The sequence below is a fragment of the Pan paniscus genome, chromosome X, assembly GCF_029289425.2.
Source record: "Pan paniscus chromosome X, NHGRI_mPanPan1-v2.0_pri, whole genome shotgun sequence".
In the NCBI taxonomy this organism is placed as follows: Eukaryota; Metazoa; Chordata; class Mammalia; order Primates; family Hominidae; genus Pan; species Pan paniscus.
This window is the reverse complement of record NC_073272.2, coordinates 80,111,748-80,126,681: the sequence shown is the minus strand read 5'-3', so window position 1 is coordinate 80,126,681 and position 14,934 is coordinate 80,111,748. Positions and strand designations below refer to the sequence as shown.

General features: G+C 34.6%; 1 protein-coding gene across 2 annotated transcripts in view; it reads left to right on the top strand.

Moving 5' to 3' along the window:
* The window catches only part of BRWD3 (bromodomain and WD repeat domain containing 3), a 140,016-nt gene extending 130,675 nt beyond the window's left edge, over positions 1-9,341 (top strand). For both annotated transcript variants that reach the window (XM_008978138.4, XM_003824424.5), the window contains exon 41: positions 544-9,341. In XM_008978138.4, coding sequence (XP_008976386.1) covers positions 544-1,298 — 755 coding nt within the window. In that variant the 3' untranslated portion in view covers positions 1,299-9,341. The remainder of the gene's footprint in view (positions 1-543) is intronic.
* Positions 9,342-14,934: the final 5,593 nt, after the last annotated feature.

Sequence of the window (14,934 nt, the reverse complement as noted above, 5' to 3'; positions counted from 1 at the left end):
TCTGTAGAGAAGTCTTCCCTATCTAAAATACATTCCCTTCTACACATATACACTCTTTTTTAAATCCTCTTTATAACATGTCTGTGTGAAATTTTATTATTAATTTATTCACTTTGTTATCTTTCAAGGTATTCCCACTAAAATATAAATTCCAACAGCAAGGACTGTCCCTTTCATTGCCGTATTCAAAGCTTCTAGCAATGCCTTGGTAATAGTAGATAATGAATAAGAATTTATCAACCGAATGAATGAAACTATACTAATTAGTGTTCTCAGGTAATTCTTCCTGAAGTAGGCCCTTAAAACTTCTGCCTAAACCTCATGGCCATCATTCCACCCCCATATTCTCCTCCCTCTCCCAAAAAAGCAGACAAAAATAAACACTTTAATATCTTCTATTTTGAAGAAATTTAAGTTCTTAGTCTGACACCCTCCATGATTGTATTCCACATATTTTTGGGAACTGTAGACTGTTTTTGAACCTAAATAACCATTTTGTCAATGTCAAAGCTTAACTATTAAAAATCATTCATTTTAATTTAGATCACTCCCTTGATGGACCCCTTACAAATGGTGATGGCAGAGAGCCCCGGACAGGAATCAAGAGGAAACTACTTAGTGCATCAGAAGAAGATGAAAACATGGGAGGAGAAGATAAAGAGAAAAAAGAAACAAAAGAGAAATCTCATTTATCCACCTCAGAGAGTGGAGAGTTAGGATCCAGTTTAAGTTCTGAAAGTACCTGTGGTTCTGACTCTGACTCTGAATCAACTTCCAGAACAGATCAAGATTACGTAGATGGAGACCATGATTATAGCAAATTCATACAAACCAGACCTAAAAGAAAACTCAGAAAGCAACATGGCAATGGAAAAAGAAATTGGAAGACCAGAGGCACAGGAGGAAGAGGCAGATGGGGAAGATGGGGTAGATGGAGTAGAGGAGGCAGAGGAAGAGGAGGCAGGGGACGAGGGAGTCGAGGAAGAGGTGGAGGTGGCACTAGGGGGAGGGGAAGAGGGAGAGGAGGAAGAGGTGCTTCTAGAGGAGCTACCAGAGCCAAACGAGCACGTATTGCAGATGATGAATTTGATACCATGTTTTCAGGACGTTTCAGTAGACTGCCTCGAATTAAAACAAGAAACCAAGGCAGGAGGACTGTTTTATATAATGATGATTCTGATAATGACAATTTTGTGTCCACTGAGGATCCTCTGAATCTTGGTACATCCAGATCAGGCAGAGTGCGTAAAATGACAGAAAAAGCCAGGGTTAGCCATCTCATGGGATGGAATTATTAACAGTTAATAAATTTAGAATAACTTAAAAAATTCAATGGCCTTCTACTGCAGGGAATTTACCAGGAAATCTACAAAGCAAGTTGTGTGGGGACTTCTGCTTCCTTTCACATTGGTGCTTTTCCATTTATGCCAGTATACATTTGTTTCAAGACTTTTGATCTCCACACTTCATTTGTTCAAATAAGCCTTACTCATTAGGCCTTAAATTAAAAGAAATTCTGCCCACACACACACAAACACATACACACACATACACACACACAGACACACACACACACAAAACACAACACAGACACTACAGATTTACTACATTAAAGGAGCATTCAGCTTCTTAAGAGTAGCATGACATTTTTATCTCAATAGAATAGCCCTCTTTTGCTTTTGTATCACAGAAGTATAGCACCTTCTTACAGAGTTTTATATAGTTTGTTTTTGCCATTTTGATTCCTATACCCAGTAATAATAACTTTTGCACAATACACCAATCCTAAAGGCAGCTATTAAATGTTTACAGTTTCTATATTGTAAGAGCGATCTGGATTATTTTACTCTTCCCAGGCCAAACTTTCATGACTTGTACTGAACTGAAGTATATATTTATACTACAGTTTTTTGGGGGGTGGGGGGATCTTGATATGATTTTCATTGATTTGCATAATTCACGTTAAAGGTGAGAAAGGGTTGGTGCCTTGTAAATATGTAGCAGATCTTCGTGGTGTGTTCTGATGTGTGCATTAACTTTATTAAAAAAGAATACTTGAGGTATCAATCTAGACAAGGTGCCAAATGCAAAAGTTTCCCGCATCAATTTTTTTCCTATCACATTTTATTGCATTAATAGAATTTGTGTAGCTTAAATAACTTAAACATTTGAAAAATCCTCATCCACAAAGAACAACTTTTTTGAACAGTAGCTCAGCTACCTCTTAACTACAACTACTGGAAACATTAAGGAAAATAGATGTTGTTATTCCTTACTGACTAAGGAGAAATAGAACAAGCTTAGTAGGAATGAATACCCCATAAGTTATAAGCTGAGAGGTTGTTAATAATTGTATTGGCTCTCAAATTAATAATTGTAATTAACAAAGTTTCATAAGTATAGTATGCTCTACCACCTTAGGCTTTCTTAGAACATATTTGTGTAAGTAGACTTGGGCTACTGCTTATATATTTCTGCTCCACTTACCATTTAACAGCTGTGAGTTGCTGGTTTTCATTTGAATCTTAAAATTTAACAAAGCACCTGGTTTGATTTGGAATGTTTTGGCTAGCTAGTATTATGAATCAACTTATAGATTCTGCTCATATCATTCCAAAGGGTTCTTCTGTTCTAGTCTTTCAGGAAAGAACCTTATTGCACTGCACACTCATGTTGTGAATCATTATTTTATAGATAAAAAACATCTTTAAAACCCCTTATTGTCTTGTTTACAGCAGTAGAGTGCACATGGTTCCATAAGTGAGCTTGAGTTCCAAGGTCAGTTTTACTCCCCAAATTTAATATTACAGATTTGTTCATTTGTTAGATACTTACATTTCTGAGGTAAGAGGGATAATAGCAATTTCTGTTTCTGTAACAGCAAATTTGTTGCACTTAGATCAGGCTCATGGGATAAAACAGACTTCTTAGTATATACCTAGCTATCCCAGGATATTTCTTAAGCTAATGTGTTTGTCTCATGCTTTCAATCATTTCATGCATCTGAAAACCCTTAAGTGCAGAGGAAGGCGTACACACATAAAACTTTGCTTTTTTGGTAGGGTCGGCAGTAGGGTTATTCTTGGACTAACATCTTTAAGCAGTTTTCACTTGCAGTAGAAATGATGTTCAGGCTTTAAGAGAAAGTATTGTTGTGAATTGTTAATGGCACTAACTTCTGTTACTAGACAGCAGACCAAACTATTTTTTTGTTGTAGTCTTTTTTTCACTAAACCAAAACTACTTCTGGTTGTAACTCAGCTGCCACTTTAAACCATAGTAGAGATTCAAAACGTTCCTATTTGAAACTACATTTGATTTTTGCTAAAATGTGCTGTTTCGGTTATTTATCTCTTGGGCATTTAGACTAAATTGTGCCTGTATTCCTGAAATCGATAATACTTTGGCTTATCCTGATCTAAGTAACATAGTTACTTAAATTCCCAAATATGGATCACATGTATCATTTTAGTTTGAAATTTTTTGTTGACATTCTTCTATGAAGAGCTGACCTCTTGAAATGTAGAAGAATTGACATTTGTGTGATTTTGGCTATCTGGAGCTTTATTTATAATTTATTTTGAAAAATAAAAATGCCACATTTATTTCCCAAATGTCAAGATTTTCTAGAATTAGATAATTAGAATAATAAGGCTGAAGACATTTTAAAGCATATTTTATATGTAGTGAAATACTGTGAAAATATTAGTGAACAGCATTTTGCTGTAATGTTTATTTCAGTTATTAAGATTTAAAGAGTTAGTCATCAGGGTATGTTAGATAAACATAGTTATCATTTATTAAACAAACAGATAATTTTCTGTTTGCATGCAAATTATTTTAATAAGTGTGAAAATAAAAGTTTGGAAGATAGTATTTTTACTTTTATATCTGGACTTTTTTTTCCCCCAATTTACACTTTGCTTTCTTGTAATACCACCTCCTGTGAATGTGTTGTAATTAGTATCACATTGATTACTTTATCATTTTAATTTCTTTGAGGCCCTTTAAACCTACGTAAAATCTGGGTCCAGCCATAGCAAAGCAAGTACAAAATGAACAAAGAATTTTGAAGAAAAGCCTAAATCTTAAATTGCTAAGAAAAAACACTGTTATATTTAGGCCCATGAGAGCATATACATGTATAAACCTAATCCTATGCTAGATATGAATAGTCAGTGAGCTGTAATATTTCTCATAAATGCTAATAATGTTTAAATTCCCAGCTTTAAGATCTTAGTGTGTGTATATATTTATAAAATCTGAATTGTGTGTTTCTTCTATGGCTTACTGTGTGTTTCTCTTTCAGCAATAGGATGCTCTCTAAAACATTCACTAGCCTACTAGCCTACTTACTAAATTTTTGTATATGTGTGTTTGTGCACTTGTATGTGTGTAAAGTTTTTTCCCCAACTTGACACACCTTATCTCAGACATTCAAAAAAAGAGAACATTTTGTATGGAGGACAGTCTGCCAACTTTTTGCCTCTCTACAGCTCTTAGCCTGTATATTTACTGCTTGATCATCCATTTCATTATGCCTTCTAGATAACCAGTCCAGGTTTTGTCATATACCTGTGTCCCTCTATTCTTTTTATTTCCCTTTTTAATTTTTTTTCTTTTTTTTTCCCTCCCCAGAAATCAGGCTTGTGTTGGAATTCTTCTCTATAATACTTTGTTTCCCGCAGATGCAAAGTAACAAAGTAACTGAGTAAAATTAGAAATCTCATTCTGCACAACTGTGCGCTCAGATATTTAACTCAGCCTTCTAATACTTTTAAGTACGTTTCTGTTATTTATCTTTTTGTTGTTTTTGTTTTAATCCCATAGATTGTCATCAGACAATAATAGAGTGATTGAGAGAGAAAGATATAAATGCCACTTCTAACTTTTTGATAAAACTTTTTTGAGCATTTTCCAAAAATTTGTATGTTTGTGGTAATGGGGAATTAAATACCTTTTACAGCTGATGTATGTTGGAAATCATTTTATGTACATTTACCAACTGGTACTTATCTTCAAGTTGGAATTTTCACATCCATAAAAGGGAGACTTGCATCATATATAATTTTCAGTATACTTTGCTGTCCAGCCTTTTAAACAATTACAGTAACATTTTGAGTTCTGAGATGAATAGTTCTAGGGGAAGGGATGGAACTTTCGACATGTAAAAAGTCCATTGTTTTAAATGCTAACCCCATCCCCAATATTTTTGTGGAACGTGAGGCTTTATGAAAGGTTTATCAGAAATAGAATATTCTAAAGTCACTTTTATGGCTTATTTCAAAAACTAGTGTGAAAGTATTTTCATGCTTTTTTGTTTCTCATCTTTTAGCAAAGCTTCTTTACCAAGTTTTGATTAAATTGCAATATAAAATTAAGTTTTTTCACGGTGCTATATTTTGTGGAATATGGGTAGCACTCAGGTTTCTTTCTTTTTTCTTTTCTCCTTCCTTCTTCCTTCCTTCATTCCTTCATTCCTCCCTCTCTTCCTTCCCTCCTTCCTTCCTTCCTCACCTCGGCCTCCCAAAGTGCTGGGATTACAGGCGTGAGCCACCGTGCCCGGCCTATATACCCTTATTCTTGATTATTTCTTTTTTCATCTTTTCAATCCTGCTTACTTTTATCCTCACTTTTCTTTCTGCCATGAAAACTGCACCTAATTTACCACACTTAAGATTGGCAGTTTTTGATTCATTGATGGGAGAAGTACAGTAGAAAGGCCCTGCAGTTTAGAATTAAGTTGTGTTTGTTTATTTACATGTATGCCCATTTCTTCTAAATTAAATCTAGAATGTGAGACTTTGACATATAAAAGCATGATAAGTATTTTCTTAAAAAATAAAACTATTGATACATAATGAAACCACCATTGGTAATTGAATTTTAAAATGATATGCAAAAATATTTAGAAATCCAGTTGGGAAATGTGTTTTTGCATATGTCACCAGATACACATTAGGCAGTACTACAAATGTTAATTCTTAAACAATACTGTGGTGATGGCAATCAGTAATTTATTTCTTTGTCCTGTAACTTATCATTCTTGTCTTTTGTAATCTCTTACACAGTATTAACATAACTGTACCTTTTTTTTGTTCTTGGTATCCATACATTTTAAGATGGAAAATCAGTTCATAGTTGATATGATATTGTATATGGGCAAAATGTCCGTTAAACTAAAATTCAGTAAAAAAGGTAATCTAAACTGGCTTGATTTATAAAAGATGTTTTGTTTGGCAGTTATCAGTCATTATAAGCAATTATCTTCAAAGACAAAAAAACTGGACTAATTTGTTGCCATTCTTTATGGGATGTTTACAATAAAATTCCAAGTTGTTTGGAATCAATTGCACTCTTGCTGCTTTATGCCTTAATTTATGTACCAGAGAAAAATTAACCAGAAGAAAGAAATATGGAGTTACCTATTCAGCTTTAGAGATTGTAACATGTAACTCTTAGGTCTTTCTTGTTTCTTTGTCATAGAATATTTTATTACTATTATTTTTTAATCTGAGAAACTAGGATGCTTCTTCCTATCAAAGAAAAGGTTTTGTTTTTTGTTTTCATCTTAGACATTGCAAATATTCTTTGGGTCACTTTTAGGATAATAAATATGATGTTTACACTTTAAATGTGGGCTGCTTTTGGTGCATTCAATAACAGCCTGCAAAGCATTTGTCAACATTTTGTTTTGCAGAGCTTTTCAAAATGAATAGATCTCTAACATATTTATGACTTATAACTTTTAACAGCTGAGTTATATGTCCCTGACATTTTAAAATGTATAGTCAGATTACCTACATTGTAAATGGTGCTTTAATTCAGTGTAAGTGTAGGAGAGAGAGAAGTGAGGTGAGATGATCTGAATGCTCTAACAGGAACATTCATAACTATATAGTTACCCAGAATTTGTCTCCCAGTGGCAAACATTCCACTAGGTTCAAGATAAATAAGCTGGCCAAAGACTGGACTGTATCTTTGATATATATACTGTGTATTTTGTGTATTTAGAATAAAAAAATGCATTTAGGAAAAAAGTAGACTGATTTTTTACAATATTCAGAGATTGAAGTGGAGATAAGTTGTTTGGTATTTTTGTTTAGTTGCTTAATTGGTTAGAGATAGCACTCTTTAAGGATATAAAAATCTTACATTAAAAATTTTTGGTTAAGGCCAGGCACAGTGACTCACGTTTATAATCTCAGCATTTTGGGAAGCCATGGTGGGAGGATTATTTGAGCCCAGGAGTTCAAGACCAGCCTGGGCAGCATAGTGAGACACCGTATCTACAAAACAATTTTTTTTTAATTAGCTGGGCATGGTTGTGTGTGCCTGTAAGTCCCAGGTACTTGGGAGACAGGTGGGAGGATCACTCGAGCCTGGGAGGTCAAGGCTGCAGTGAGCTGTGATCATGCCACTGCACTCCAGCCTGGGGATCCATTTTTTTTCCAAGTTGAGAAGGTCAAGAAAAAGGTGCTCTCCATCCTCTCTCAATTACATGTTCTTGACAATTTAAAGCTACTTTACCAAAATGTGCAAAATAAAACCAATATATTGAGCCTGTGAGTTGATCTTTTGAATGAGATTTTTGGTGGGATAGTTAAGCCTATACGCTTACAGTTGCTTTCTCAGGTCATTTATATAAATACTTAAGGGCTTTTTAATGCTACAAAACACAGGTAGATCAAACAATAATATTAAATGAAGTAAACTTTTTATGGTATCGATTTTTCCCCCAAAGTTCTAGGGAAACATTTTCCTTTCCTTTCTATGTAACTTTAATAGATTTTTCTTTGCCATCTGTGACAATTGCCTTAATGAAGTTCTTATCTACAGATTATAAACATCTAATTATAATTATAAAATCTTATAATTTTAATTATTCTAGACATCTAGTTTTAACAGTTATTAATTAACAAATTAATATTTAATTTGATGTTGGAGACTTAAAAGTCTTTCTGAATCTAGTATTAATTTTGAATTGCCGCCTTGGCTGGTCAGCATCTTTGCAGTTCTCTTCAATTTTATAAGTTTTGTAAGTAAATATATGAAGAAATAAAAACATTTTAAATTCTTTAATTTAGGTGACTAATATTAATTGATGGAGCTTATTCATTTTTAAGGATTTTTGTGGTTGATTTTTGTCATGTTGCAATTCTAGTTAGAATTTGTATAACAACATGTTAATTTGTATTGGCAATTTTGTATAGTCTGTTAAGTAATTTAAGTCAAGGAAACTGCTAACGTGTTCCCTCCTCCCTTGGCTTTTAAAAAAAAGCTTACAATATGTTTAAATGAAATTTGCATAACAAATTGTGTAATAGATCATTTGAAAAGTACTGTTTTGTTACCCTTGAGTATTATTCATCTAAAATATTAATAATGAAGTGCTGGTAGTTCTGAGTTATTTCCGTATGTTTAATTTATAAATTAGATTCAGTATTGTTTATAAAACAAGTGTTTTTGTCTAGTCTGACCCTATAGAGCAAAAAATATGCCCATGATATCCTCATAGTCATGAAATTACCAAGTAATCCTTTTACTTTTGTAGATTTGTGTTCATTTTTATTCTAAATGTGGTTAGTCGTTTTCATAAGAAAAAGAAGTTACTAAAACAAAACAGTAGTTGAAGGTTGTGGTACATACATTTTTGCTTTCTGGTTTTCTCAAAAATTTAAGACTGCTGAACACAACGACAAGTTTTTAACACTAAAAATACCTTTTATAAGTTTGCTTATAAGTATTCAAGCAGAAATTCTCAGAGCATTATCTGAGATAATGAGCCACATTCTTTCTCTAAACATGTGTTGGTATCTCCTTCAAAAAAGATGTTTACCAGTGGGCAGTTGTAGCCTGTTCTCTTCATATTAGTGATAAGAAATGACTTAAAAAAAAAAAGACTAGACTGTTGCTACCTAGATTTGTTCACTTTTTTATTCATTCATTCAGCATTTACTGAGTGTCTTCTATGTGCCAAGCACTATGATTTTATAAAGAGCTTTACAGTTCACAAAGTCCATAATCTCAATCATCAGAATGACATTAGTTAATTTCATTTTTCAAATCAGAAAGATGAGTTTTAGTGAAATCAAGTAATTTGCCTAAGCCTACATGGCTAGTAACTAGAAAAGCCTTGATTCATCCGGCATATCTGCTTCCAGGTTTCTAGTCTTAACTTTTATATCTTATTAATAAGATGTTTTGTTCTACTTTCTTTCTTCCCAATCTCTATGAAATGGAGACTTCTAAATCATGCCTGTGTATCTTGAAAATAACATTTATTTTTGCTTCTGGCTCAGATCTTTAATAAAGAGGACCTTGAGATATGGATCTTCAAACATCTTAGTGCTTTGGAATTTTTAAAACTACCAGGTTTGGAAGTAGAAAAATGATTGAAGCTCAAATGATTGAATTGTGTATCTTACACACTCTTACAAAAAGGCAAATGCCCAAGAAAAGTGTAGAGAATTTACTCCTATCTTATTTTGAAGATTAATTGTGCTAATATACACAAATGTGCTTTGCAATGTGTGACTTTGAAGAATGATCTGTTATTGCAGTCTTCCCTACTCTATGCTTCCTTGCCAGCGCAAAACCTTGAACTTTGAGTTCAAACGGGTTTCAGGTACAGTTCTCAGAGAACGCAACAGGGTTCCTGACTTAATCCCTAAGTTTAATTTAGGGTTTTTGTTTTGGGGTGTTTTTACTTTACATCCTTTGAACTGACTCTCAGTTTTACTCATTATTTAATGTGTCACTCCTCTTCTCTTTTTGAGACGGAGTTTCGCTCTTGTCACCCAGGCTGGAGTGCAATGACGTGATCTCGGCTCACTGCAACCTTCGCCTCCTGTGTTCAAGCGATTCTTCTGCCTTCAGCCTCCCAAGTAGTTGGGATTACAAGTATGTGCCACCACACCCAGCTAATTTTTGTATTTTTAGTAGAGATGGGGTTTCACCACGTTGGCCAGGCTGGTCTCAAACTCCTGACCTCAGGTGATCTGCCCTCCTCGGCCTCCCAAAGTGTGAAATTTCAGGCGTGAGCCACCGCGACAGTCCAATGTCACTCTTTCTTTACACCAATACATATACCAGTCCTTTGGAAACAATTATTTGTGGCTTTTTTTTTCTAATTAAGACTTTGGGGCAGGAGTGTTGGTCGGCAGAGGTTGAGTGGCCCTATAAATACAGTAAAGTGAACTTGAACCACTGCTGATTTAAATTTTTTTATAACTATTCTGTCACAGTGTATGTGGTTATTAGGAGTTTTTAGGGGGAAACGTTTCAAGTAATTTAACTCAAAGACTCGTGCATTTGCTCTCTTTATTCTCAAGAAATGGGGTTTTGCAGTGGTCCTTGAGAAGACATTAGGCCTGCTCAAGTTGCCTTTGGTTCATAGCATTTATGTTAGTCTCATTCATATTTCACAATGCCATCTTTTCTCCTCTCCTAAACAACTTCCACTTGGTCTGATCGTCATCCAAGGAAAAGTGTTGGCTTTCAGCAGATAGACTATTGAATTACGTCAACAAAGATCTCTGTAAAAATCAAACAGGGAATAGAAAATAAAGTATATTAATTGGATTTGGTTTTCTAGCTAGATAAAGCACAGCAGGTTTGACTAGCTGATTATACCTACACTAATAATCATTGCTTGTATTAGGAGAACATAAGCTAGAAATCTAGGTCAGAGCTTTGTTTTGTGGTTAGATACTGTCATGCAGCCTTGCTTATATTCCTCACAATGTGTATTTCAATGGAAGTAGCCTGACCTGGAGTCAGGTACTGTGGTTATTATGAGAGTTAAGGGGATAAGGGAAGCCTTTGAGATCTTTCTAGGAACCATGTTAACTAGAGGAGAGAAGAGAATAGGGTTTGAAGGATTAATGAGGAATGAAATTCCTTAGTGTTCAGGGTTTGGATGTCAGTCCCTTCAATGAGCACAGCAGCCTCAGATCACTGGAAACAGGTTTGAGGAAGGCCTCTCATAAGTTTTGGGGTTTTTTATTGTATTTTTTTGTTTTGTTTTGTTTTGTTTTTTGGTAGAGGTGCAGGTGCGTGAAGGGGGAATTTGCAGAAGGATTCTTGGTGGGGATAGGGACATGTTAATGTTATAATTATTGCATTAATAATAATAGTTATGTTTCTTGAGGTCTCAAACCTATTAGGTATTATTGTTAACACTTTTTTACAGACGAGGAAACTGAGGTTTAGAAAAGGCAACGGAATTGACCAGAGATCACATTGCTGTTAAATGGCAGGATTTATACTCAGATATGTTTCCAAAACCTGTTTGCTTAACTGTTATACATGCCACTTCTCATCGGGCTAGTTTTAGTACTAGCTGTTGGAGACTTGCTGAGTGGCTTTAGCCAAGTTCCTTGTTCTCCTTGGTTTCAGTTATCTTTAGTCGTATAAGGCTGAAGTTGATCACTAAATGATTTCCAAAATCTTTATGTTTCTATTCTTTAAAATTTCTAGCTTATCCTTTCTTTATGCACCTTCCTAGTCTAACATACTTCCATTGGAGGTTCGATTTTCTTATAATCTTTAAAAGCTCTGTATCCTACTTGTTAAAGTTATTTATTTGAAGGCAAATATCCCATAGAACTGCTTTAGGTTTCTGTTTTCATAAGAAAGACTTATCAAATTCAATTTAGGAAGTGTAAAAGTCATTGGAAAGATTGATTTCTGTCATGACCGTGAAGAACTCACTCCTCAGTGAAACTTGTGGAAACTATGTTTTAAAAAACACAAGCCTCTGGAGATGGTCTACAAGGCAAGCAACAAGAGAATCTGTGAAAATTTAGTAAGAAAGGTGAGAATCTGTGGTATTTGAACCAAGACTACTCTCTATTTTCATCGCATCACAGACTTCACTCTAAACTGCTTCAGCCAAGAACACAAGGTATACTCTGTCCCCGGAAGCTTGCCATTGCCCCCATAACCAGCTCCACAACCCTGGCTCAGACATTTTGTCTGGGGGGAGAAGCAGACCATAAAACATACAGCTTCTAATCTCTTTCCAAAGGAATTGACTTTAGTCACAACAGGACTTAAGAGCGCTCTTTAAGAGCAATGGTGATTATGGAGAAAGGCGAGTGAAGAGATTCAACCTACAGACTATGTAGACAAGCTAGTTTGCCGGAAAGAACCAAGGAATAAGACAGTTGGGAGGAGTCCTCCTAGGGTCAGAACAATATCAAATACTGACCAAAAACTATTCCTTCAAAAGAACAAGCATTTAATTGGATTTGTTTAGAGCATTTTATGCCACAGGGCATTATTGAAAACAGTTAAGTAATCAGTTTGTAACTAGTGGATTCTAACATCTGGGTGTGGGCATGGAAAGAGAGGAAGAGACCCCTACCCAAGCCACTGTCATCCCAGTTGGGCATACCAGAAGATGAGCCTCCCTGAGGAGCAACATTAGACTCTTAACACCTGGGAGAATAAAGAGACTTCAATAAAATAATCCAGCCTTTTACTAAACACATAAGCAAATAACAATACCAAGCATGGAGGGTTAGGGGTGTCAGTACCAAGAGTTACTAAAATACATTATCTAAAAATCCAGTTTCCAACAAAATAGTCATAAGATGTAGAAAATGAAAAGTGAAAATGGCAGAAGTAAATCCAGCTATATAAATAATGAAATGTGAATGGATTAAATGATCTAATCAAAAGGCAGATTTTAATAAAACTTTTTTTAAAAAAACTCATTTACAGGAGACATTTTAGATTTAAATATACAAATAAGTGGAAAGTAAAAGAATGGCAAAGAAACATACAATGCAAGCAGCAATCACAAGAAAGGTAGAATATGGTAAATACAAGCAGTAGACTTTGAAACAAAAACTTAGAGATAAAGAGTTCCATTTATAATAAAAGGTTCAGTCCCTCAGGGAGAAAAAAACAATTATGAATATATGCATCTAACAGTAGAGCTCCCAAAAAGTGGACAGAATTGAAGGAGAAATAGATAGTTCAGCAATAATATCTGGGGACTCAATACCCCACTTTTAATAACGTATGGAATAGGAAGAAAATTAACAAGGATATAAAAGGCTTTAACGACACTATAATCCAACTAGACCTAACAGGCATAGAACACTCCACCCAAGAACAGCAGAATACACATTCTGAAGTGCATGTGGTATATTCTCTGGAATATACTGTAGGCAAGACCATAAACCAAGCTTTGATAGATTTAAAAGGATCAGAATTATGCGAAGTATATTCTTCTACCACAGTGCAATAAAATTAGAAACTAATAACAGTAGAAACTCGGGAAATTTAAAAATAATGTGGAAGTTAAACAACACACTCCTAAATAACCAACAGATCAAAGAAAAACCATAAGGGAAATCAGAAAATACCGTAGTCCACCCTTATCTGTGATTTTGCTTTCCTCAGTTAGCCATAGTCAACTGTGATCTGAAAATATTAAATGGAAGGTTCCAGAAATAAATAATTCATAAGTTTTACATTGCATGCCCTTCTGAGTAGTGTGACAAAATCTTACACATCCCACTCTGTCCTGCCCAGGATGCGAATCATTTATTTGTTCAGCATATCCATGTTGTATATGATACCCACCCATAGTCACTTAGTAGCTGTTATCAGATGCCATATATATATATATATATATATATATGGTTTGGTACTATCTGCTTTCAGGCATCCACTTGGGGTTCTGGAATGTATCTCCTGTGAATAAGAGGATTACTGTACATTGAGAGAAACAAAAATACATATACCAAGACTTATGGGATCAGCAAAAACAGGGCTGAGAGGGAAATTTATAGTAGCAAGTACCTATATATAAAAGGAAGAAAGTTCTCAAATCAATAATCTACCTTTCCAGCTTAGAAAATTAGAAAAAAATGGAGAAAACTAAACCCAAAGCAAGCAGAAAGAAGGAAATAATAAGAAGAGCAGAAATAAAAGAATGAAATAGAGAACAGAAAGCAGTAAGGAATGTTATACAGAGAGACTCAAATTATTAAAATCGGAAATGTAAGAACATCACTACTTACCTCACAGAAATTAAAAGGCTTATTAGAGAATACTGAGAACAATGGTATATTAGTCCTGTAGGGCTGACATAACAAGATACTATAGACCGGGTGGCTTAAACAGCAGACATTTATTTTGTCACATTCTGGAGGCTTGAAGTCCAAGATCAAAGTGATGACAGGGTTGGTTTCTCCTGAGGCCTCTCCCCATGACATGCAGATAGCCACTTTCTTACTGTATTCTTACATGACATTTTCTCTGTGTGCATGTGCACACACACACACAAGTCGGGTGTCTCTTCCTCCTCTTATAAAGACACCAGTCATTGGGGTAGGGCCACAGCCTTATGACCTCATTTAACCTTAATTACCTCATAAAAGGTTTTATCTTCAAACACAGTCATATTGGGGGTTAGGACTTCAACATGTGAATTTATGTAGAACACAATTCAGTCTATAACAGCATGCCAACAAATTCGATAACGGAAAAAAATAGATAAATTCCTAGAAAGAAACAAACTGTTAAAACTGACTAAAAATAAAATAGAAAGTCTGAATAGACCTATACCAAGTAAAGACATTGAATTAATCATTTTAAAACTCCCCAAAAAACCCCAGTCCTAGATGGCTTTGCTGGCTAATTCTACCAAGTGTTTTTTGTTTTTCTTTTTTAAACACCAATTCTTCACAACTATTGCAGAAAATACAAGAGAAAGGAATATTTTCCAACTAATTACATGACACCAGTATTATGCTGATACCCAATCTAACAAAGACATTACAAGAAAATTACAGGCCAATAGTCTTTGAATATAGACACAAAAGTCATCAAAAATACTAGCAAACAAAATCCAGTAACATATAAAAAGTATGTATACTATGACCAAGTGGGATTATACTAGAAAGACAGGTTGGT